This window comes from Cupressus sempervirens, chromosome 10 (assembly GCF_028749045.1).
Source record: "Cupressus sempervirens isolate cs-2001-9-10 chromosome 10, ASM2874904v1, whole genome shotgun sequence".
Lineage (NCBI taxonomy): Eukaryota > Viridiplantae > Streptophyta > Pinopsida > Cupressales > Cupressaceae > Cupressus > Cupressus sempervirens.
Window position 1 is genome coordinate 691,153,826 of NC_143127.1, and position 22,790 is coordinate 691,176,615.

The 22,790-nt window shown below is 40.8% G+C and overlaps 1 protein-coding gene across 5 annotated transcripts in view; it reads left to right on the forward strand.

The window, feature by feature from the left end:
• The window catches only part of LOC149535724 (uncharacterized), a 200,298-nt gene that overhangs the window by 107,080 nt on the left and 70,428 nt on the right, over positions 1–22,790 (forward strand). For all 5 annotated transcript variants that reach the window (XM_089805301.1, XM_089805300.1, XM_089805298.1 and 2 more), the window contains 2 exons: positions 2,377–2,485; positions 2,580–2,603. In XM_089805301.1, the coding sequence (XP_089661427.1) occupies positions 2,377–2,485; positions 2,580–2,603 (133 nt within the window). The remainder of the gene's footprint in view (positions 1–2,376; positions 2,486–2,579; positions 2,604–22,790) is intronic.

Genomic DNA, 22,790 nt, shown 5'->3' on the forward strand with positions numbered 1-22,790 from the left:
AACCTTTTGCATCGCCACGCTTTCTTCAGTTGCGGTCTATGCTTGGGGTTACGGAAGTTGTCCTTGGGGGACTGGTTGAGGTCTTCCTTCACTTCATGTTTTTTTCAGCATGTTTTTTACTTCTTTTTGGGGGAGGGTTTTTCCCATGAGGTTTTTCCTCTTTCTCCGTTTTCAGAGGTTGCATTTCTTTGCATTGTTCATGGGTACCTAACATGGCCTTGTTGCTGGGACCCATTTTGCATTACATCTTAGTTTTTGTAAGCTTAAGGCATTCCCCTAAGTTGCACTTAAGGGGGGTTGTTAGAGTAATTAATTATTTATTAATTATTTACTCTATTACTTAAGTTTACTTAGGCTAATACATTAGTTAATAGTTGTAGTTGATGAGTTGTTGACTACACAGGAGTTTGTTCCCTTTTAGTGTATTCCACCTTTTTGTGGAAGTATGTTTAGTTGTCAACCTTATCTTCTAGCACTTTCCAGCTTGTTCTACAAGCTTCCTTCAGACCTTTATATTCGGTCTCTCTCATTGTAAATTCATTCATTCACATAGCAATTTCATTTTCCTATTGTGAAATATTTTCTCTTGCATTGTTCGCTTCAAACTCTTGCTCCTTCGGTTTCTCTTTAGCAAGCTATTTGCATGCAGGTGATCTTGGCACACTGTGGAGTTGGATTTCATCAACTCCTACATAGATCAAGTTTTCAAATGACAACCAGAAACTCATGGTGCAGAATACAGGAATCCCCGATCCCGCAAGCATCACCAAGTACAAGGCCCTTCGAAATAATCCCTAGATTTGTTTCAACTCTCTTCTGTCTTCTTCCTTCTTTAGTTGTCATGTTTGTAGTTGGAGAGAATGAATTGCACAAAAATATGTAATTACGTGTAATTCGATTGCATATCCTTATGACATGTAATCCAATAATTTTTCTCACCTAGTTTGATTTGGTCAAAGTTGGTTGAACTACTCCGACTTTTTCCTCCACTTTTTTCTCAACACCTTTGCCTATATAAAGGAGTGCTCCCTCATTGTAAAAATCATCTTTTATTGTATGCAAGAAAGCTCTGCCAAACTTGTGCAAGTGTAACTTTGATTGTGTAGTAACAATTTGGAAGAAAAGTGAATAAAATAAGCAATTGCATTCAAAGCTTTGACTAGAAGCAATCGTGATAGTGCAAATTAGAAGCTTTGACTATAATTTGTGCCTATTGTCTTTGATTCATATTATTATTGTGTATTCAATAATAGAGCATAGTGAGTTAGGAAGCAATTGGAGCGGAAGCTTTAACTGGGAGCAATTGTGGTAATACATAGGCTAGAAACTTTGGCTGTAGCTTGTATTGTTGTCTCAATTCACAAAAACAATTATAGTTCCCTACTTCTGGAAGCCGTTGCACCTCAGGGTAGAGGTTATTCTTATAATAGATTAAAATAGGACTTAGAGCCAAACCTGTATGCTTTCAATCAGCCTTGAGTTGGTGTTGGTTTATTGGTATCACCATTTCCAGCTATGAGATAGAAGCGTAGTCAGAAATTTCATCTTGCCCATTACTTGCTTGGTGGTAAGGGCATTCTTTCTGAAAGCTAAGAGGAAAGAATATTGGTAACACCTTTTACAAATCTCTCAACTTCTTGCTTACCTTAAGTTGATCCAAGGAACGGTGAGAAGGGGGAGCCTTTAAGGTAGGAGAGACCTTGTCTCATACAATGTGGCTGGTCATCTTATTTTGCGATTGGATTTTAACAAAATTGTTGGTTGCAAAATATCCACTTAACAGATTATTCAATATGCTTTGTAATTTTGAAACTCAATTATTGTTGGGCTGTAAATTTAGTTTTGAATTTTTTTGAAAAAAGAAGTATATATAATATAAACTCAGAGTAATGAATTTCATATGCATTTGACTTTTTCACTGTTCATGAACTCTCAATTTGTACTATTTATAACCAACATCATTTTTTGACTTAGTTTGGTTTGCTTGCATAGATTTTGGATTCAATTAGTTTGAAATTACAAAAACTCAGAAAATCTTGAAAATCGGCAAGTGGGATATTATAGAAAAACATTGAGCTCAGTTTTGTCAACCTTGTTAAGAAACAAGAGGGGTGCTTATTGGAATAACTTTCAACACACCACTAGAGATTGCTATATAAAATAATTTTTACTTTTTTTTAATATTCTAGCATTTAGGTGCTTTACAGATGTTAATTCAACATAGTCATTTGTTTTGCATTTCTTCTTATGAGGCATCCCTATCATAGAAGGTACCATTTGACATTAATGTCATAAAAAAGGAGGATATTACGGATACTTCATGTTATTGATTACTAGTTTACTTAAATAAGAGATCCTTAACGTATATCTTTGTAGAGCAGTCATTGAATCAAAAAATCTTGAAATAAAGAGGATATGGATCAATTGGGTTCAAGTATCTGAACAAAACAAGCAGTTGACCAAAAGGAATAGCAAAATTTCCAAGGTCTGTATGATCTGATATGTAGAAATTTACTTTCAAAGATGTAATGTTATGTTAAAGGAGTTTGTAACACTTGTTATTTTTTGGTCTTTTGCAGGAATTGGCATTTGGTCAAGAACAAGTGAGTTTCTTGTCTAAGTTCAAACATTACCTTTTGTCTTCTACTCTGCTTTCTCTTGGATACCTTTTCCATGAATAAAATGAATATGATATCTCTTTCCTAATCCTTACTTCAATTCACCAGTATCAAGCGTTCTTGTAAAAACCTCTTGAATAGTAATACTATGTCTATGATTGGATTTGTTACTTGCAAAATTTTAAGGCTTTTAAAAAGGGCACATGTTTTGCTAGTGTGGTTACCTGAACAGATAAACTTCAAATACTAGTGTTTTGTCCCTATTGAAATATATTTTATTAAAAAAGCTCTTAGCAATGAAATATACCATGCTTATTGAGTTATTACCAAGGTTGTGTGGAGACGGGTACTGGGGTACTTGGGAGATGGGTATGCATACGGGTACTGATTATTTTTCCAAAATAGGAGAGGGGGATACTTTGGGCATGACAATATATTAATATATAATTTAATATTTTATAGAAAATCTGAAAATATGACATTGAGTTTTCAAAACAAGAACAGGGATAAAGTTTACTATCAAACGTTAACTTTGAATATTAAGTAAACGAATTGAAATGTCATACAATTGTTGCATCAATGTTTCAAACTGATTAGTGAATGCACAAATGACTGTTCTCAGAATATGGTTAAAACTGTTTTTTCCAACTGTTCTGCACAGTGTATAAATCAGTTTGGATGGTTCGGTTACAACTGTTTTTTCCAACTTTAATGGTTTGGTTACAACTTACAACTGTTTATGCTGACTGTCATTGGAATTTGTATCACAATATCATTCCCAGTACAAATGAAGAGTATCACTCTTCATAGAAATGTTAAATGAAATACATATCTAATGGACCAGTTGTTGGTTATAACTAAGATTAGTTGAGAAGTTATTTCTTGTAATCACCAATACCTGATTAATGGTTTATAGGTTGTATAAATGTGGTGTGTGTTGTAATTGTCTGGTGGGTGAATATCCATTATTGGTAAGAAGACTGATATGACAGAGACATCGTTTGTTGAGAATCTGTTGGGAGTTTCCTTTATGCAGAAAACTATCTTTGCAATTGAGAGAAATCAATATGGTGAATGGATTTAATGATATGAAGGCTGCAGTGGTACAATTTATCGAAATTGTGTGAATTGTAAATGTTTACAGGATCCCTGATAGAGATATACAGAAGATTCAGATATTATCTGATTGAAGATCTAATGCTCTGAATATTTATTATATTTTAGTGAATAGTTCAATACATATATATCAGACTATATATTGCAGAATTCCTTGTAACTGCTATGTAGCAGATATTCCCTGTAACAGATATGTAGCAGATATTATATATATGCTGCAGGAGATACTAATCACGTTGAAAACTTGGTGTGTTTCCCTCCACAGAAATTTACAATATATATAGGTTGGGATGGAGTCATGTCTACGTAGAGACATGACTCTACGTGGACACAACTCCACACAATCGTGCCCTTTCTATGTACACTGATACACTCTGCCAATATGTAATCACAGATCAGAAATTGATGCCCAATAGTTATTAAGGAAAAGGCTCGCTTTGTTATATATATGTATGTATTTCAAATACATATATAATATGTACTTCACTTCTACTGAAGCTACATTTTAACACTCCCTCTCAGTGAGGAAGAAGTGAATCAACAAGGGAACTCCTCAAATTCTCTTTATATATATATATATATATATATATGAATGTAATTCAAATACATATATAATATGTACTTCACTTCTACTGAAGCTACATTTTAACACTCCCTCTTAGTGAGGGAGAAGTGAATCAACAAGGGAACTCAAATTCTCTTGATATGTGCGTTGACATCAATTATTGATGGCTATCAAGAGAATAGCTAATATGAATGTATTTCAAATACATATATAACATGTACTTCACTTCTACTGAAGCTACATATTAATACTCCCTCTTAGCGAGAGAGAAGTGAATCAACGAGGGAACTTGAATTCTCCTTATATATATATATATATATATGAATGTAATTCAAGTACATATTATATATATAAATGAATGTAATTCAAATACATATATAATATGTACTTCACTTCTACTGAAGCTACATTTTAACACTCCCTCTTAGTGAGGGAGAAGTGAATCAACAAGGAAACTCAAATTCTCTTGATATCTGCACTGACATCAACTATTGATGTCTATCAAGAGAATAGGTAATCTGATTTCCAGCACTCTGGAACATCACCTTAATGTAGCCTATCAAATAGCAAGAAATCACAATGTCATGATCTATATCATGACAAGTATCATAATCTCCGGCACTTGGGGAAAACAACTAATGAAGATCGATTATGTTATGTTTAGTTATCATGACTTCCGACACTCCGGGACAGCAAGTTAGTGTAGTCTGTCATGATAACAGGTCCAACTATTGATAAGATCGTCACCTTTCAATAGCTACCCTATGAACATATACATCAATGAAAGATTGTGACCTTTCTTGACAGATTTCATACATATAAGATAGTAACCTTTTTCATCAAGAATATGAATGTGCATATATTACGAAACTGAGATTTACTTTAGTAGTCACAATCACATTTGTTCCATTCCAAATTTACGTCTAAAGTACTCCAATTTAGGCTTAGATAGAGGTTTAGTAAGTACATCGGCTAACTGTTCATTTGTGCTGATGTATTCTAGCTGGAGAACATCTTTGTCCACCATATCTCTAACATAATGGTAAAGAATTTCAATATGCTTTGATCGGTTGTGGAAAACTAGATTTATTGACAACTTAATGCAGCTTTGATTGTCACAGTGCATAACTATTGGTTTTAATGGCTTCCTAAATAATCCAACTAGCAATTTCCTTAACCATATTGCTTCTCTGGCTCCCACGGAGGCAGCTATGTATTCTTCTTTAGTGGAACTTAAGGCGATTGACGATTATTTTCTGCTAAACCAAGATATTATTGCTGAACCAAGACTGAAACATCCTGTAGGGCTTTTATGATCAATGGAGCTTCCGACCCAATTAGAATCAGTATATCGATGAAGTTGAATCTCAACTTGATCATATTTAAGATCAAGTCCAATTGTACCGTGCAAGTATCGTAAGATGTGCTTGGCTGCCATGAGATGAATCTTCTTAGGTTCATACATGAATTGACTTAAGGTATTGGTTGCATAACATATATCAGGACAAGTATTCACCAAGTACATTAGTGATCTAATTATTTGCTTGTAGTATGTGGGATCAGTAGGTTTTGATTCAAATCCGTCATTCTTAAGTTTGTGAAGATTTTCTTCCATAGATGTGGCCAAATGTTTGCAGTCCATCATCCCAAATTTGGTCAGAATGTCAACAATGTATTTTCCGTAGTTTAGAAAAATGTAGTTCTCCTTTTGCCATACTTCTAGACCTACAAAGTAGTGAAAGAGTCCTAGATCTTTCATGTTGAATTTAGCTAGCAAATCCTGTTTGCATTTTACTATAAGATGTTCTTCACCTGTCATTTGTAAGTCATCAACATAGAACACAAGAATAATTATATCACCATCAGCTATCACGAAATGTATATTAGGATCAACTTCATTTTTGGAGTATCCTAATTTTGAAAGTTAACTATCTATTCTTTCGTACCATGCCCTAGGGGCTTTTTAAGACCATAGAGTGCTTTCTTCAGTCTACACACATAGGAAGATTTGTCATGGGTGACAAATCCTTCTGGCTGTTCCATGTACACTTATTCGATTACACCATTTAGAAATGCATTTTTAACATCCATTTGGTGTATTTTCCACCCTTTGGATGTTGCAATGGCTATGATGGTTCTGACAGATGTGTATTGAGCAACTGGAGCAAATGTTTCTTCATAATCTATTCCTTCCTTTTGAGAAAATCCGTTGGCTACAAATCTGGATTTGTATTTTTCAATACTACCATCTAGTGCATGCTTGATTTTGAATAACCACTTTGAGGAGATAAGAAATTTATCTTTAGGTCTGGGTACAACATCCCATACATAATTTTTTAATATGAATTGATATTCTTCAATCATTGCATCTCTCCAAGGTTGACATAATAATGCTTCTTTAACACTTGAAGGTCCTGATTTAATGAGTTTAGATACTAGTGGAACATAGCATGAGTGGCTTATTGTTCTTTTGCTTTCTCTAAAAATTTCATCAGTTTCTACTTGATTTTCTTCAATCATGTTTCTTGCGCAAAGTGGCCTATTTTTATTGTTAGGGTTTTCAATATTTCTTGTAATAGGACAAGGTGGTTCATTTCCTTCAGAAGTATTCTCCATTTGAATCTTTGTTATGGGATATTCATCTAATTCTCTAGTTGATTCTATGTTTGATTCGTCAATGTTGTTAGAGAGGTTAAAATCAATGTCTTCTTCACATTTTATATCTCTCCTGAATTCAATGGTTCTCCGTGAGGAATATAGACCCTGCAAGCTTTGGATGAATCACTAAATCCTATAAATAATTCAAGTTTAGTTCTCTTTTCTTTCCAAATGGTTCAAGTTTAGTTCTCTTTTCTTTGGGAATATGAATATAGATAGGACATCCAAAGATTCTTAGATGACTTAACTTTGGTTTAGTTCTTGTAATTACTTATTCAGGAGTTATGTTCTCTAAGATTGAGTGAGGACATCTATTTTGAATGTAAACTGTGGTGTTGGATGCTTAATCCTAGAATGATGTGTGGATATTTTGGTCATGTATCATGGTTTTGGCAGATTCTATAATAGACTTTTTTTCCCTTTTTGCAGCTCTATTTTGTTGAGGATTATATTGCACAAAAAGCTCCCTCTTAATCCCACCAAAGGTGCAAAATTCTTTGAAGTTTTTAGAAATGTACTCATCCCCCATTGTCAGATCATAGAGTTTTGATTTTTTTCCCAGTTTGATTTTCAACTAGAGCCTTGAACTCTTTGAATTTGAATAATACTTCACTTGATTCCTTAAGTTTTAAAAATTAAATCCAAGTTTTTCTAGAGAAATCATCTATATAAATTACATAGTAATGACACCCACTTAGGGAAGGGACTGAGATAGGACCACACAGGTTAGTACGAATAAGTTCAACTATAGTTTTCGATTTATGTTCACTTTTGGGAAAAGATCCTCTGGTGTTTTTTCCTAAGGCACATCCTTTACATGTTCCAGTATTATCAGCTTTAAGACTAGGTAAGTCTATTACAATCTTTTTTTATAGATGGCAAGGCACAAAAATGAAGATAGCCGAGTCTTCTTTGCCAGATTTCATTAGATTTTGAAATTTCATCATTCAAAACTAGATTTTGATGGTTACAAAGTTTATACAGGCTTCCATCTCTGAGACCAATGGTGATAGAATTCTTGATGTTGGAGTTCTTGGGCCAGGATAGAACTTTATCTTCTAGGAATGCGATGCGATACCCTTGATCTACAAGGCTGGATATTGAAACCAAGTTTCTTTTTATGCCAGGTACAAATAATACATTGTTTAGCTAAATAGTGATTCCCGGGAGTTTTTAGTTCTATTGAGCAAGATCCAATTCTTTTTACTGGATATGTAGAATTATCCCCAATAGTTACTTCTTCAGAGGAGTAATCTTTGAATGTTTCAAATTTGTCTAAGAATCCTGTGATATGACGAGATGCTCCACTGTCTATTATTTATGTATTTTTGTTGGAGTTTAGTTCACTTGAGAGGGCTAAATAAATTGCTAATTTTTCATCCTTGACTTCTGCTAGAGCAGCTTGAATTTTCTTTTATTCTGGGCTGACTTTGTTAGTGTAACCAAATTTATCACATTTGTAACATTGTACTCTAGACCGGTCTCTTTTCTTGTATGATTGGTTTCCTTTCCCTCTTTTCCGTTTGAATTGACCCTTCTTTTCCTTATTGTTTGCATTAGTTTGTAGAGCTTGAATTTCCATCTTTTGATATGGACTGATTCCTCTTGTGATTAGTCTCGACTCCTTTTGAGTGCATTCATTCTTTAGTTGCTCAAAATTTGGTAGTTCAGATAGAGAGCTCAATCCACGGATAAAGGATTCCCAAGGTAAAGGTAAACCTTTTAGAGCAATTAGACATAGCTCTTTATTATCTACTTGATTTCCGATGATTGCAAATTGATCTTTTAATTCTGCAATTCTAAAAAAATAGGATGTAATAGACTCTCCATTGTTAATTTTGATGTAAAGTAGTTGTTGCTTCAATGCTAGTAGTCTATTCTATTCATATTATTAATTTCAAATGTTTTTTTAATAGTGGTGAACATCTCATATGCTATTTTGAGACTTGATATTGATGGGAGTATATGATCTTTGACATAATCTATAATGATCTTCATAGCTTTATTATTATGTCTTTTCTACATTGTTTTGTTATGATCACTTTCAGGCATAGATTAATTTTCTTCTATGCATCCTTCTAATTCCATCTCTTGAAGGATAATCATTATTCGTGTTTTCCATGATGCAAAGTTGGAGGCACCTTCAAGTCTATCTTCTAATCTTACATGGTTCACCATAGTTGCAGATTTTAATGGATTTGAAACTGAATTGAGTGTTTTGCTTTATCAGTTAGGCTTTGATACCATGTAAATGTTTATAGGATCCTTGATAGGGATATACAAAAGATTCAAATATTATTTGATTGAAGACCTGATGCTTTGAATATTTATTATATTGTAGTGAGTAGTTCTATAATGTTCCCTAGTTCAAACGGGCTGGAAAAATGGCAAACTAACTATATGGCACAGTAGAGATGTCCGTACGGTGGGGTGGAGAGGGCAAAGAGTATGGCTTATCACACTTAGGAGAGTCCATATGTTGCCCAAACTATGCTCAAGAAAGGCCGTATGGTGTCTCAGTAAAGGGGCTGTACGGTGGAATTAGGAAGGCCATACGGGTGGATTTAGGAGGTAGCCGTACGGTGACTTCAAGCTGGCGGTACGATATATTGAGAAGACAGTATGGTGACTACTGAAGGGTGAAAATGGCCGTACGGTGAGTGAAGAAAGCTGAATGGTAAAAGGAAAAATTCCGTACGGTAATGTGCAGGGTATATGGGAAAAATGATGGCACAATGTTAAACAAGGATTTCTTGAATAAGCACTCGTTGCAGATATAGAGAAGTACGAAGATGGGAAAGAAGCCATATAGTATAGTTGTTGAGTGGAGGTCATATGACCCTGGATGAGATGACACAGAGATGGCAGGAAGTGTACAGATGGGTAACACAAGCGTGAGTGCAATATGAACATGAGTGATTAGGTGAATTCCAAATACAATAATAAAGATTTGAACACACAAATTCTTCCGAATTTGCCAAGAGAGGGCACTCTAATTTGCCAGATCCGAACAAGTAATACATGCAGTGACGGAGTAGGGTGAGGGTTGAATCCCACCGAAACCGTGCGAGCCAAATAGGGAAGGTCTTTCAGTTCTGAAATGGTGAACAATCCCGAACTCCAGCAAGAATCTGCAGTACATAGAAATATAATGCAAAGCATGACTCTAGACTTCCTACAAACCATGCTTAAATACCCATCGGGAAAACCTTTCCAAGGGTGTACAAAGATAGCCGACGGCGACACAAGCTACGAAAACAAAAATAAAAATGGGTTTGAGATAAAATAAATCAATCGGCCCATTACAAAGATTAAATTATTATTTATTTTATAACGGGAACATTACAGTACCCCCGTGCCAAAATTTTCTTGTCCTCAAGCAAGTGCAATGCCGGGTGCTGGAGGATGTGCTCGCCTTCCCATGTTGCGTCGTCCAACGGTAGGTGTCGCCAGTGTACCAAGTATTTCTTCACAGTGCGGTTTCGTAGGGCTTTTTCACGCACTTTGAGAATATCAACAGTTTCCAGAATGAGCTTCCCTTCCTCATTGAGTGGCGGCAGGTCGATAGTGATTGTGACGTTTTTCCCTATAGCCTTCTTCAGACATGAAACATGGAAGACATTGTGAATGCGGCTACCCTTCAGAAGTTCCAATTCGTACGCTACCTCACCAATGCGACAGATCACGTGATAGGGACCATAAAAGCGTGGCTTCAATTTCGCCTTACCTGTTCCTTTTAATGAAGATTGTCGGTATGGTTGAAGCTGGAGATAGACCAAATCCCCCACTTCGAAACTCCTCTCTAACTAGTGTCTGTCGGCGTACACCTTCTGTCGATTTTGTGTCTGCTGCAGGTTCTCTTTCAAGCTCCTCAGTATGTCCTGCCCCTCCTGAAGCCAATCCTTCGCCCTTGGAGCGCGACTGTCACCCAAAACTGTGTAGATGAAGGAGAGAGGTTTGTGCCCGTACAGAGCTTTGAATGGCGCCATCCTGATAGACATGTGATACGTGGTATTGTAGCAATACTTTTCGAGATGGATCCATTTTATCCACGCTTGTTGTGCCGAGACGTAGTTTCGAAGGTAGCCTTTGAGCCATTTGTTCACAATCTCAGTTTGACGGTCTGTTTGTGGTTGGTAACTCGTGCTCGATGATAATTCTGTCCCTGACATCCGAAACAATTTTGTCCAAAAAATACTAACGAATCGTCCATCCCGATCACTGACGATGTTTCGGGGTAACCTGTGCAGGCAAAAGACTTCTCTAAAAAACAGATCGGCGACTTGTGCACCCTGAAGGTTTGAGGGGATGGCGAAGAAGTGAGCATACTTTGTCAATCTGTCAACCACCACGAAGATGCAGTCCTTTCCGTTCACTTGGGGAAGACCTGTTATGAAGTCCATGGATATACTTTCCCACTTATGTTCAGGAATAGGCAAAGGCTGTAGCAGCCCGGCAGGAAGAGTGTGTTCGGACTTGTTTTGTTGGCAAACTGTACATTCTGTTACATGCTGCAACACATCCCCTTTCAGTCCCTTCCATGAAAAGTAGCAATCAACGATATCATCACAAGGCTCTGTGGTAAGTACCAATGGATTCATGACAACACATATAACACAGGTAGAAACCAGATGTTCTATGGAGAAGATATTAAAAGGCCAAAATGTATACAACCACCGGTGTATGAAGGTGTTATATATGACAGCGGTCTGTGAGAGTGCTTCTCTGTTACAAGCAACTTATGTTCGAAGATCTTTGATGAGGATAGAATTGTAAAGTAGAGGAAAATGAGAATCATTGAAATAATTTATGGTGCTCATTACAAAAGTCTTATGGACTGCAAATTAATCAAGTAAAGGCAAAGATGAATATATTAATCATCAAGTTTCAAAGGTTGCAACAAAGTCTTGTTATTAACAAATTATTATCTTCAGCAGAACACAGACTATAAAGAAGGTAGCATATAAGACTACACAACACTATTGATCAGTTTTGAAAGATGTCAAGAAAAATAATCAGAGCAGTAGAATACAGTTTTGATCTGATTAAATGATGTATGTCAACACATTTGGCCGACATATTCTCACACCTGGACTATATCAAGCCTATCAGCTAATGATTCTGGTGGTCATGAGTGTGAATATTTCACTAGTCTGATATATTTACAATGAGTCCATTATGCTAGAGCACATCAAAAGATTATATATTTGGAGGCATCGGTAACATGGAAAAGAAACATCAACGAATAGAGACATAAATCAGATGAAGACAAAGTAGAATAAAGACAAAAATCAGATAAAGACAAAAAAATATTTACTGTGACTAAAATATTAGTAAATAGACACGAATAAACGAAAATAAATAGGAGGCTGAAATTGCCACGTCATCCAAAGAGACAAAAATTTATATGTTCTATTTTAGCGACAGATTTCTCCTGTGAAGATAAAACTCATGAGATAGAGTAAGGACAAGACAGTGATGACGTATAATGCCCAGTCTTTTTAAACAGTGAATTGTTTGAAGAAATGCATAATGTTTCAAGGCAGTGATAAGTACCAAAAATAAAGACAAACACCGATGAACATATATGGAAGCGACTATGAATAAATCAATATACTTAAGGAAGCTAAGCAAGACAAAGTTCTGCCAGGTCACAATATATGAAGATAGTGTTCCAGTATAAAAAAAAATATTGTCACTATTTGAAAAAAGCTGAGTTCATAGCAATAGGTGGGATTAATCAAGTGAATAAGTACTAATTAAATGAAAGGGTGCGATCATCTGAAGAGGTGTCTTCTTGAATAAAATTAAATATGTACATATATACAATGGGTTTATTTTTTAAAAAGATGGTGAATAATAGAGTTGTGAAAAGAATGAGTGAAGAGAAAACTAGTGGTGTACGGATGAGGTAGAAGAATATATATTCAGATTTATCAAATCTGATATATGTAAATGTGTATGTCAGAGTTATAAAAGAAAATTAATATGTGCAGTGTGTGTTTTGAAGAATATCTACATCAAGAATCATCATTAAAAAGGGGATTATAGACTTATTAAAGAAAACTATGGAAGAGAAGAATATTCAGAAATAATTTATATATATTGGAGAAGAATAGTTGGGCTAAAAAGTATCCATGATTAGTTGAAGTAAAGCATCATAGTCAAAGTGGACAAACAATTTGTGTGCAGTTGGTTGGTATTTCCCGCATTGGGTTTCCACGTAAATCCTTGTGTTATTGTTTTCAAGTGCATAATTGTTAATTTCATTATTTGAAGTTATTAAAGAAATTGTTTGGATAGAAAGTTTTAAATTGACAAAATCGTTATTATACTGATTCACCCCCCCTCTCAATATAATCGTGTGCTCTTCACCAGATTCATATATAGTACCAATATGGATGCAGCGTTTAATTCCTAGTAGTAGTAACATTGATTGAGATTAAAATAGTTTTACTTCTGAAAGGTAAGCAGATTCAACAAAGAGAGAAGAGTATACTTGCAAGAAAGACAAAGCCTGTTTGTCGTACAGGTAAAGAAATCAACGCATACAGACAATAATAGCAGAATAATATTCCCAATAGTAGATGAATGATGATTTACAATGATCCCAGACGGGATATAAATACTACCGCCGAACCTTCCCGAAGGAGTCCGTCGGCCACAACATTACATCCGCTACAAACTATTTACCCGTCGGCTAACACCATCCCCCAAAAAAACAGTCGTCTCCTGACGACTAACAAATTTAGGAGACAACTTACAGACCACAGAAGAAATACTAGAGAGAAGGGGGCGTTCCAGAAGTGTGCTGCTGGCGATGTAACTCATGCACTTGCTCTGTCCTGATGCGGAGATCTGTCTGAATCTGAGAGTTAACTTTGACGGCCTCCTTTAGAAGAAGCGCCGCATCTATAGCTTGGCTCCTAGCTAACTGCATTTCGTGCTTAGCCGCATCCTTATCTTGAACCGCTGCCTCCGTACCTTACTTAGCCACGTCCCTCTCCTGCACTGTTGCTGCCAAATCAGCCAGTAGTGCTGCCCATTTTGCGGCCCATGCCGCCTGCTAGTCGGCCAAGTTGGTGGCTAGCTTCTGTCTAGCCTCACTCTCAGCTGCCAATGATCTCTCTGCTGCAACCCTGTCCGCCTCTGCACGCCGACGGCCATAGTAAACATCTTTGTACAATCCCACAATCTCATGTGCCAGCTTCATCATGGGGGTGTCGCTGGGTCCCAACTCCGGCTCAGTGGCCCAATCTGCCAACATCTCAGCTGTCTCCGTTGTCGGCCAGCCCCCGTCTACAAAGCAAGTCTGAAATCGCCGAGGACAAATCCCACGGATATATGCTCTAATCAAGTGCCACTCCCTCTGCCGAGTCAGGGCCTGAATTACCACATCGTGTCCCTTCTTCAATGCAGACTTCATAGTCCTGAGGTAATCCCGGCACCTGTCCTCATCCGACCCATAGTCCTCCTTGGCGAAGGCCTCCAATGACAATTCCGCATCACTGTTCTCCTCCTCATTAGCGGGAGCCATGCCCACATCCGATGCCGCCTTCTTTGCTGTTGGCGCAACCACGGCATGTGGCATTCCCTCCTCCTGAAGTTGAGGCTCTGGTACCGCTGGCGATGTTCCTAAACGCCTAGGAGACTGAATGGACGGACCCCGCTTGGCAGGAGTGAGTCGGAACTGCTGCCTCAAAAACTCACTAGCTCTATCCATCACCTCCGGTTGGTCAAACTGCGCAAGCTCCATGTTCGCCTCCGGTACTGGCTGGGCTGACTCGGCCTCTGCTAAAAAGGATGATGAAATGGTGACCACTGCATCACAATCAATGACCTCCAACCGAACCTGCGGCTCAAACTGTGGCAGTGGTAACTGTGCTCTCGGTGGGACTGCGACGGTGACATCTGCTGGTACAACTGGAATCACCTTCGCTGCAGCTGTCGGCTATGACTCGGCGACTGTCCGTGGAACAACATCCGTCACTGCCTGTGGAACCACCTCCGTCACTATTCGTGGGACATTTGCCTCCGCTGGAGGAGTCATAAGGACCGGGGCACGGCGTTGACCAAACGCCGGAATGACTGTCGAAAAGGTAGTCAAGTGCGCCGAAGTTGACAGTTGATGAGGGGTAAAGAATGTCGGCCCACTACTCGCTACCTCACCATCAACTTCCGCCGAAGTGCTCACCTCTTCTTCCACGGACTCAACCTCGTCACTCATCGAAGTGCCCTCCCGTTCACTATCTGTCTCTTCGGAAGCAACCAATCCGCGGAGTACTTTCTTGTGACCTGATGCTGATCCTCCTGTATCTAAGTGTCGCCAGTAGAATACGAGAGGCTCCCCGTCTGCCAACTTACCCCTTGGAGGAGCCTCAAAGCCATCCATTGGAATCTGGCTAGCTGCAGCCTCTAGAAACAACCCGATGGCATGGTGCGGCATGAAAAATGTTCAGTGCTGAAGCGTCATGAATTCCTCCATCCTGTCGGCAAGCACTGAGGCCCAATCATATACCACTCCCTGCATGATACCATTCATAAACACAATCTGCGGCAATGCGATATCTGAGGCTCGGGTGGCACCTATCAACCTGTTCTTGATGACGTCCATGATACAACGCCAATGACCCTCTCGAATAAAGTCTTTGCGAAGCCCTCTGCACTTTGTCCCCTGAACTGCTGTCTCCCTCTCCACGGGTGTAAGGTCTCTGCACACTAGATCTATCCAATGCTCCTTTCATTCCCGTGACAATTTATGATTCTTGATTTCCACTTTCCTCCCATCGGGACCAGGGATGCCGAAAACCCTAGTGAAATCCCTAGGTTTAAAAGACATTGTCATCTGCTGCTGTTTGTACAGGAATGTACTTGTTCTGCTTCGGGCGCTATGTGTCTTTATCATAGTGCGCAATACTGATTCAAACAACCGGATGGAAAAGATGGGAAGCTGATGGCCCAATGCACCTGTGCCCGCATCAAAATCTGTTTAATTTGGTTTGCCTCCGGAGTCTCCTGCCACCATTTTCGGCATTCGCTCCCACTAAGACTCTCAAATTGGACAGTAAGATAGGTGAGTTCCTCCTTGGTCTTCTGTTTTTTGCTACTAGAACCGGAGGGGCCTGCAACTCGAATCTCCGATGCCAAAACTCTTGAATTCTTCTCCATATTAGCTGCCAACTGACTCTTCCACGGCTTGCGCTTGCCCGCTGACTCCATACAAAATTGGTTTATTTTTCCTTATATAGCATATGGTTCTTCCTATTGTATGCAGGCCGAACAACTGAAGTGCTAGCTAATTAACCATCCACGGAAGAATTAAAAAACACTCCGCACAATACCATCCGTGGAAGAGAAAAAACTAGCCGCGAGAGAGCTTCGATCCAAGGGAAATAGGAGGCGTTCTTGAAGATGAAGGTAAAGCCGTAAGAACCCCACACCACACACCGGCTCTGCAACAAAGGCAACAGGACCCCTCGAACTTGCAAGCAACCGTGGAAAATAGACTGTGGAGCTAAGTGAGAATGTCCTTCGAAGCTCGCAGAAAAGGAGAATAGTCGACCTGCTGCAGTGCTGGTAGAACTTGGTGTCTTCAAAAAAACTCCTCTTTGAAACTTGCGTTCAACTTCTTGCATTCCATTGCTTTGTTCAGATGTTTTCAGTGCCTTCCCATCCCAACCGATCCGTCTCAAAATCCTGAGCGATCCTTTTGTGCGGATTCGTGCGGTTCTTTCTCCTGCACTATTCTGGCAGCTAATGGCAGTATGGAACAGAAGACCACGTGCAACTCCAAGGCGGACAAATGGAACGACAACGTGCTTGAGACGGGGGATTAAGAAGTTTTATGCCCGCGGACCTTTCCTTTTATCGGCAGAGACTTTTGGCGAGAATGATTTCTTTTAAGTCCGTGGCCTTCCTATTTACTGGCGAAGACTGCCCGCGCGGAAGAGATTTTAGGAGGTTTCGGAGGAAAAAGCAAAAAAAAAGTGTTAAAGCCTACGGGGCTTGCTTTGGCGGAGGGCGTTAAGTTTTTAGAGCCCGCGAACAGGCTGCGCGCGGGGTTTCTGTCCGCGAGGTCTTTCTTTTGTCGCCCACGGACAGCTGTTGCCCGCGGGGCCTTTTTGTCCGCGGGGCTCCGTTGTTTTTTAAAATTTTTTTAATTTTATTTAATTTTTATTTATTTATTTATTTTTAATTTTTTAATTTTTTCAATTCTAACACATCAAATAAAAGAGGTACCTCTAGATGACGTCGCCGCCAGAGAGTTCTGTAATGATGACGATGAAGGATTCAACAACGGCGAGAACTTTCTTGCGCGATATAGTTTCAACTTAGATCCGTTAACCGATTGAGCTATCTCCTGTCCGTCCAAGGTCACCAGTTTGATTGCCCCAGTGTCGCCAATCTCTCGGATCTGATATGGTCCAACCCATCGCACTTTGAATGTTCCTAGCTTGATTTCATTACGGCCATCATACTTCAATACTAACTGTCCCTGTTGGAATCTGCTACGTTTCAGATGCTTATCATGCCAAAGCTTGCGTCTATTCTGTGCCACTTCTGTCGCCCACTGTGCCAACAACCTTTTCTCCTCCAGTTTATTCAAATTATTCAATCGCTCTTGTAAGCTTCCGTCATCATCCAACTTGTTTTCCAACGCTATTCGGAGACTGGGGATTATGAATTCTGCGGGAACCACTGCTTCCTGTCCAAACATTAACTGGAATGGTGTGTGCCCTGTCGTCACCTTGTACGCCATGCGGTAAGCCCACAGGGCAGCGGGTAAGTTCTCCTCCCAATCGACACCTTCCACCGCGCAGGATTTGTAAATGATGGCTACTAGAATTTTATTGGTGGCCTCTGCCTGTCCGTTTGCTCTTGGATAGTACAGACTCGACAGTGAATGATAAATCTTAAACTGAGTGGTGAGCAGTCGAATAACATGATTAACAAAATGACCTCCCCTATCAGTTGTTAATTGCAACGGAATTCCATACCTGGTGATGATCTGTTCATAAATAAACTTCGCAGTGTTGACGGCCAAGTTATCTGGTAACGCACGTGCCTCCACCCACTTGGTCAAGTACTCAGTTGCAACAATGATGTACCGGCACCGTTGAGTCTTGCTCACCCTCAGTGGTCCAATGAAATCTAGTCCCCACCTCTCAAAAATTTCCTGCGCATGAGAGGGTTGAAGTGGCATGAAATCTCTCTTCAGCGGCTTCTCGGCCCGTTGGCAAGTGTCACATCCGACGACCCATTCTCGTGCATCATTGTACACCGTCGGCCACTAGAGTCCTGCGAGTAATATCTTCCGTGCAGTGTTGTCGGGTCCCATGTGTCCTCCCGCGGGACCCTCATGTGCTTCTTTCAACACCTGCGGTATCTCCTCTTGCAAGACACACCGCTAAAGAATATGATCCGGCCCCATTTTTTAGAGCAACCCATTGATCAATTGAAACGTACGACTCCTGATTATCAACTTGCGCCTATCACTCAGTGACATCCCTGTGGGAAACTGTCCTGTTGACAGGTACTCGCCAATACTCCTGTACCATTCCGACAGTACCCCAATCTGAAACAGCTGTGCGTCAGGGAAGTTGTCATTCACCCCATCCGCTGGTTCCCCTGTTTTGATCCGCGACAGGTGGTCGGCACCGACATGTTTCTTTCCTGGCCGGACAATGATTTTGTAAGTGAATTCCTGTAACAGTAGTAGCCATCTGCTGATCCTCCCTTGGATGACAGGTTTATTAATCATGTACAACAGGGCCTGGTGATCAACATAAAACACAAACGGTGTAGCAAGCAAATAATGACGGAATTTTTGCACAGCATACAACATCCCCAACGCTTCTCTTTCAGTCGTGCTATAGTTCTACTCGGCCTTTGAGAGCAACCGACTGGCAAAGTATATTGGATGATCCAGTCCGTGATTACCAGTCTGTGCCAGGGTTGTGCCGATCACATAGTTGGAGGCATCCACATGAACATGAAACTCGTTATTCCAGTCCGGATATGCCAATATGGGTGCCGTAGCCAGTCGTACCTTTAGCCCTTCAAATGCTTCGTCCTGCTCTTTATCCCATCTAAATGATTCTTCCTTGCAGGTTAGCTTATCTAACGGTTGGGACACCTTAGCAAATTTTTTAATAAATCTCCTGTAATAACCTATATGCCCGAGAAAACACTTTACCTCCGTCACATTAGTAGATGGCTGCATTTCAAGAATGACTCTTACCTTGTTGGGATCCGTCTTTAACCCTTCCTTACAGACAATGTGTCCGAGTAGTCTTCCGTGCGGAGCCATGAATCTGCACTTCTTGGGATTCAACGATAGCCGGGCTCTGCGACATCTCTCCATACATTCACCAAGTGCTGCTAGGTGTCCATCCTCCGTGCTAAATATTGACCAATCATCCAAGAAGGCTTTGAAATTTCCCACAGACATCCTGTCAAAGATATGCAGTATAATCCGCTGGAATGTGGCCGACGCGTTACACAACCCAAAAGGCATCCGGTTGTACGCGTAGACCCCATCTTCGACAACAAACGTTGTCTTCAACTTATCCTCCTCCGCTATGAAATCTGATTGTATCTGGAGAACCCATCCATAAAAGAGTAGATTTCATGTCCCGTGACCTCCTCCAGAATGCTATCTGTGAATGGAATCGGAAAGGGATCTTTGATCGTCACTGCATTCAGGCATCTGAAATCAACGCATATCCGGATCTGAATAGTATCCTTATTTAATGAAATGACTATCGGTGACACCCATTCGCTGGTCTGTACCTTGAAGATAATGCCAGCTTCCAGCATCCGGTTGATTTCCTCCGTAACTCGTGCGGCATAGTTCTTGTTCATCCTGTAGGGTCGCTTCCGTATAGGTACAGCTCCTTCCACTAGCGGGATGCGGTGCACACACAATTCCGACGGTACTCCTTTAAGGTCCTTGTATGTCCATGCAAACACATCCTTGTAGTCCATAAATATCTTGAATGCCGCGGCCTTGAGTACTGGATCCCAATTATCTCCGACTAGTATGTTCTTCGGCTCTGCCTCATCCCCAAATTGATCGTTTGCAACGTAGCTTCATTATACTTGATTGTATCTCCTTCACTGAATGCATGGGCGGGTGTAACATCCAACGATGCCTCCCCCTCCTTTACTTCACTAAACTCCTTCGGATATTCGTTCTCAATTGACAGAACATTGCAGCTGTGAAATAATTCATATTCCTCCATTTGCCAGTGGTAGAGACCGTTGACGGAATCCAAGTCGTCATCCATTGTTCCCCCATCCAACCGGAGGACGCCCTCCTGATCCGGTTCCATCCGTCGTCTACCTTCGTCCTCCTCTCCCTCATAATTTGACGATAGGGCCTCTTCCCCTACCATTTGGGTATGCAGATCAATGACGAATCGACGACCTTTACTTTCCAGGGATAAAGTGTTCTTCTTCCAGTTGTGCCGAGCTCTTGCTTCGATAAGCCACCCGCGGCCTAGGATGGCGTCATAGCCTTTCCTTTTCAACGGAATCACCACGAAATCCATCAGGAACGGTTGGGTGCCAATGGTTACCAGTTGTGCCATGAGAATACCCAGTGGTTTAATGCCATGTTGATCGGCAGTCAACAGCTGAAATCTTGGAGGCCACAATGTCGGCTGTCCAAGTTTCCTCCAAGTTTCTTCTGGCAATACATTTACGCCGGACCCTCTGTCCACTATGGTGTCTGTGAGAACATGTCCAAGTATCCCCATCTCGACAACTTCAAGGTGCCGTCTGGATGTCAGCGCCAGCAACATCTGATCTTCTCCTCCCATAACAATTTCCTTTTCTTTTCGTCGACTCGGTTCTCCCGGTGACTTTTCCTTCTCGAGGCTTGATTCTCCTAGCATATTTGAAAGAGCAGATCGAAGTTGGGGCATGGTGAGAAGCAAATCACTTACCTTTACTTGCACCTCCATTTGCAAAATTTGTCGTACTATGTTTTGTTCTGCGGAATTCCTCGCTGAAGTGACGGCGGTGTCCGGAGGTGTTACTGCTTGAGATACTTTTCCAACCTCCGCCCGTGCTGTCGCAAATTTCTTCTTTTCTTCGGCAGGGTCCGAGTATTCTTTTGTTTGTTGCCGCGTAATTGCCAGAACTTCTTCCTCATCCGCTCCAACAGTGATCAAGTTCACTCCGGATTTTGGACATTTTGAGTCGTCGTGATCGCCGGGTCCGCACCATCGGCACAATAGTTGAGGTGTATTTGCTGTTGGACACTCGCGCAAAATGCCCCCACAAGTTACATGCTCGGCACTGAATAATCAGCCGTCCGTTTGCATCATACTGGACCCGACTTCTGCTCGTATTGGTATTGTTATTGTTGTTATTCTGTCCACGCCGATTATTTCTGTATCCTCCAGATGTAGCGTCGGCGGCATTCGTGTTACCGTTACTACCTGACGGGGAAGCCTCTTGTGTGAGAAGCACCTGCGGAGATCCTCTTGTTTTCATATTAAAAGGGCAGTCTTTTGTCGAATGGCCCATGATCTGACAAATGTCACAGAATTGGTTCTTCGGACACGATCCTTTAGTATGACCGTTGGTCTTACATTCCGTGCACCACAGTTCACTGCCTTTTGGCTCCTTCTACATATTTTTAAACTCCTTCATCATTCAAACCATATCCTTCTGTAAGGCACGAACCTTTTTGCTACTACCTTCGTCGTCGCTGCTATCATCTCCAACAGATTCGTCGTCATCAGAGTCAGAGGAGCTAGTTTTCTTCTTCTTTGTCTTGTGCACACTTTCAAGGTCCAGGGCTTTGTTATAAGCATCCACATATGACGACGGTGACACAATTTTCTTTTTCCTCCACAACTGCGAGCGTAGGCCGTCCACAAACCACCTTTTTTACAATCCGTTCGCCGGCTTGCTTTCCATTTTGTTTATTAAGTCTTTTAATCTCCTGGCGTAGACGCAGACAGTTTCGTGCTTCCCCTGTTTCGTATTGAAAATCTTTGCTACGATTTCATTATCGTCTCACAAGAGTTTAAATTCCGCCAGGAACTCCTTTTTAATCTTATCCCAAGTATCCAGCTTTTGCGGATCCATATCCGAAAATCAATCAATCGCGACACCCCATAGGGTTGTCGAAAATTGTCTGGCCGATTCGTCAGCATCTGTGATTCCATTTGCCCGCCAGATCGTCTCACATGTCTTACAATGTCGGATGGGGTCGGCTGTACCATCGCCTTCAAATTTTGGCAGCTTTTCTTTGGGTCCCGCCATCACAATGCTGGAGGTCTGCACTCCCGCACCGGCAGTCTGCACTCCCACACCGGCGGTCTGCACTCCCACACCAACAGTCTGTACTCCCACACCGGCGGTCTGCACTGCTACATTGGCGGTCTGCACTCCCACACCGGCGGTTTGAACTCCTGTACCGACGGTCTGCACTCCCACACCGGAGGTGTCGACAACTGCAAACCTTGGTGAAGCGGAAGGATCCTCTGAAATTGTTTCCCGCGGAAGTCTATCCTAGACGAAGAGGTCACCCCACGCTCGTGCTCCATCGGCACCGAGCCGTGCAAGTTAATGCTCTTCCGTCTGAGTTTTCCTCCCTTGGCGAACACAAGTTCAAGAACTCCTCCAGTGCTTCTTCCACCAATTCCACCCGCTGTTGAGTCTCCTCCAGCAATTCTTCCGCGCTCCGGTGTCCGTCGGCAATCTTTTGAAATCTCCGTCGACGTTCGGCTTGCTGTGCCAGGATTAAATTCTCTTGCGCAGTACGGATTCCATCTTTTCCCTTTGCTTTATTTTGATCCTTGTTAAGCTGATTTGGC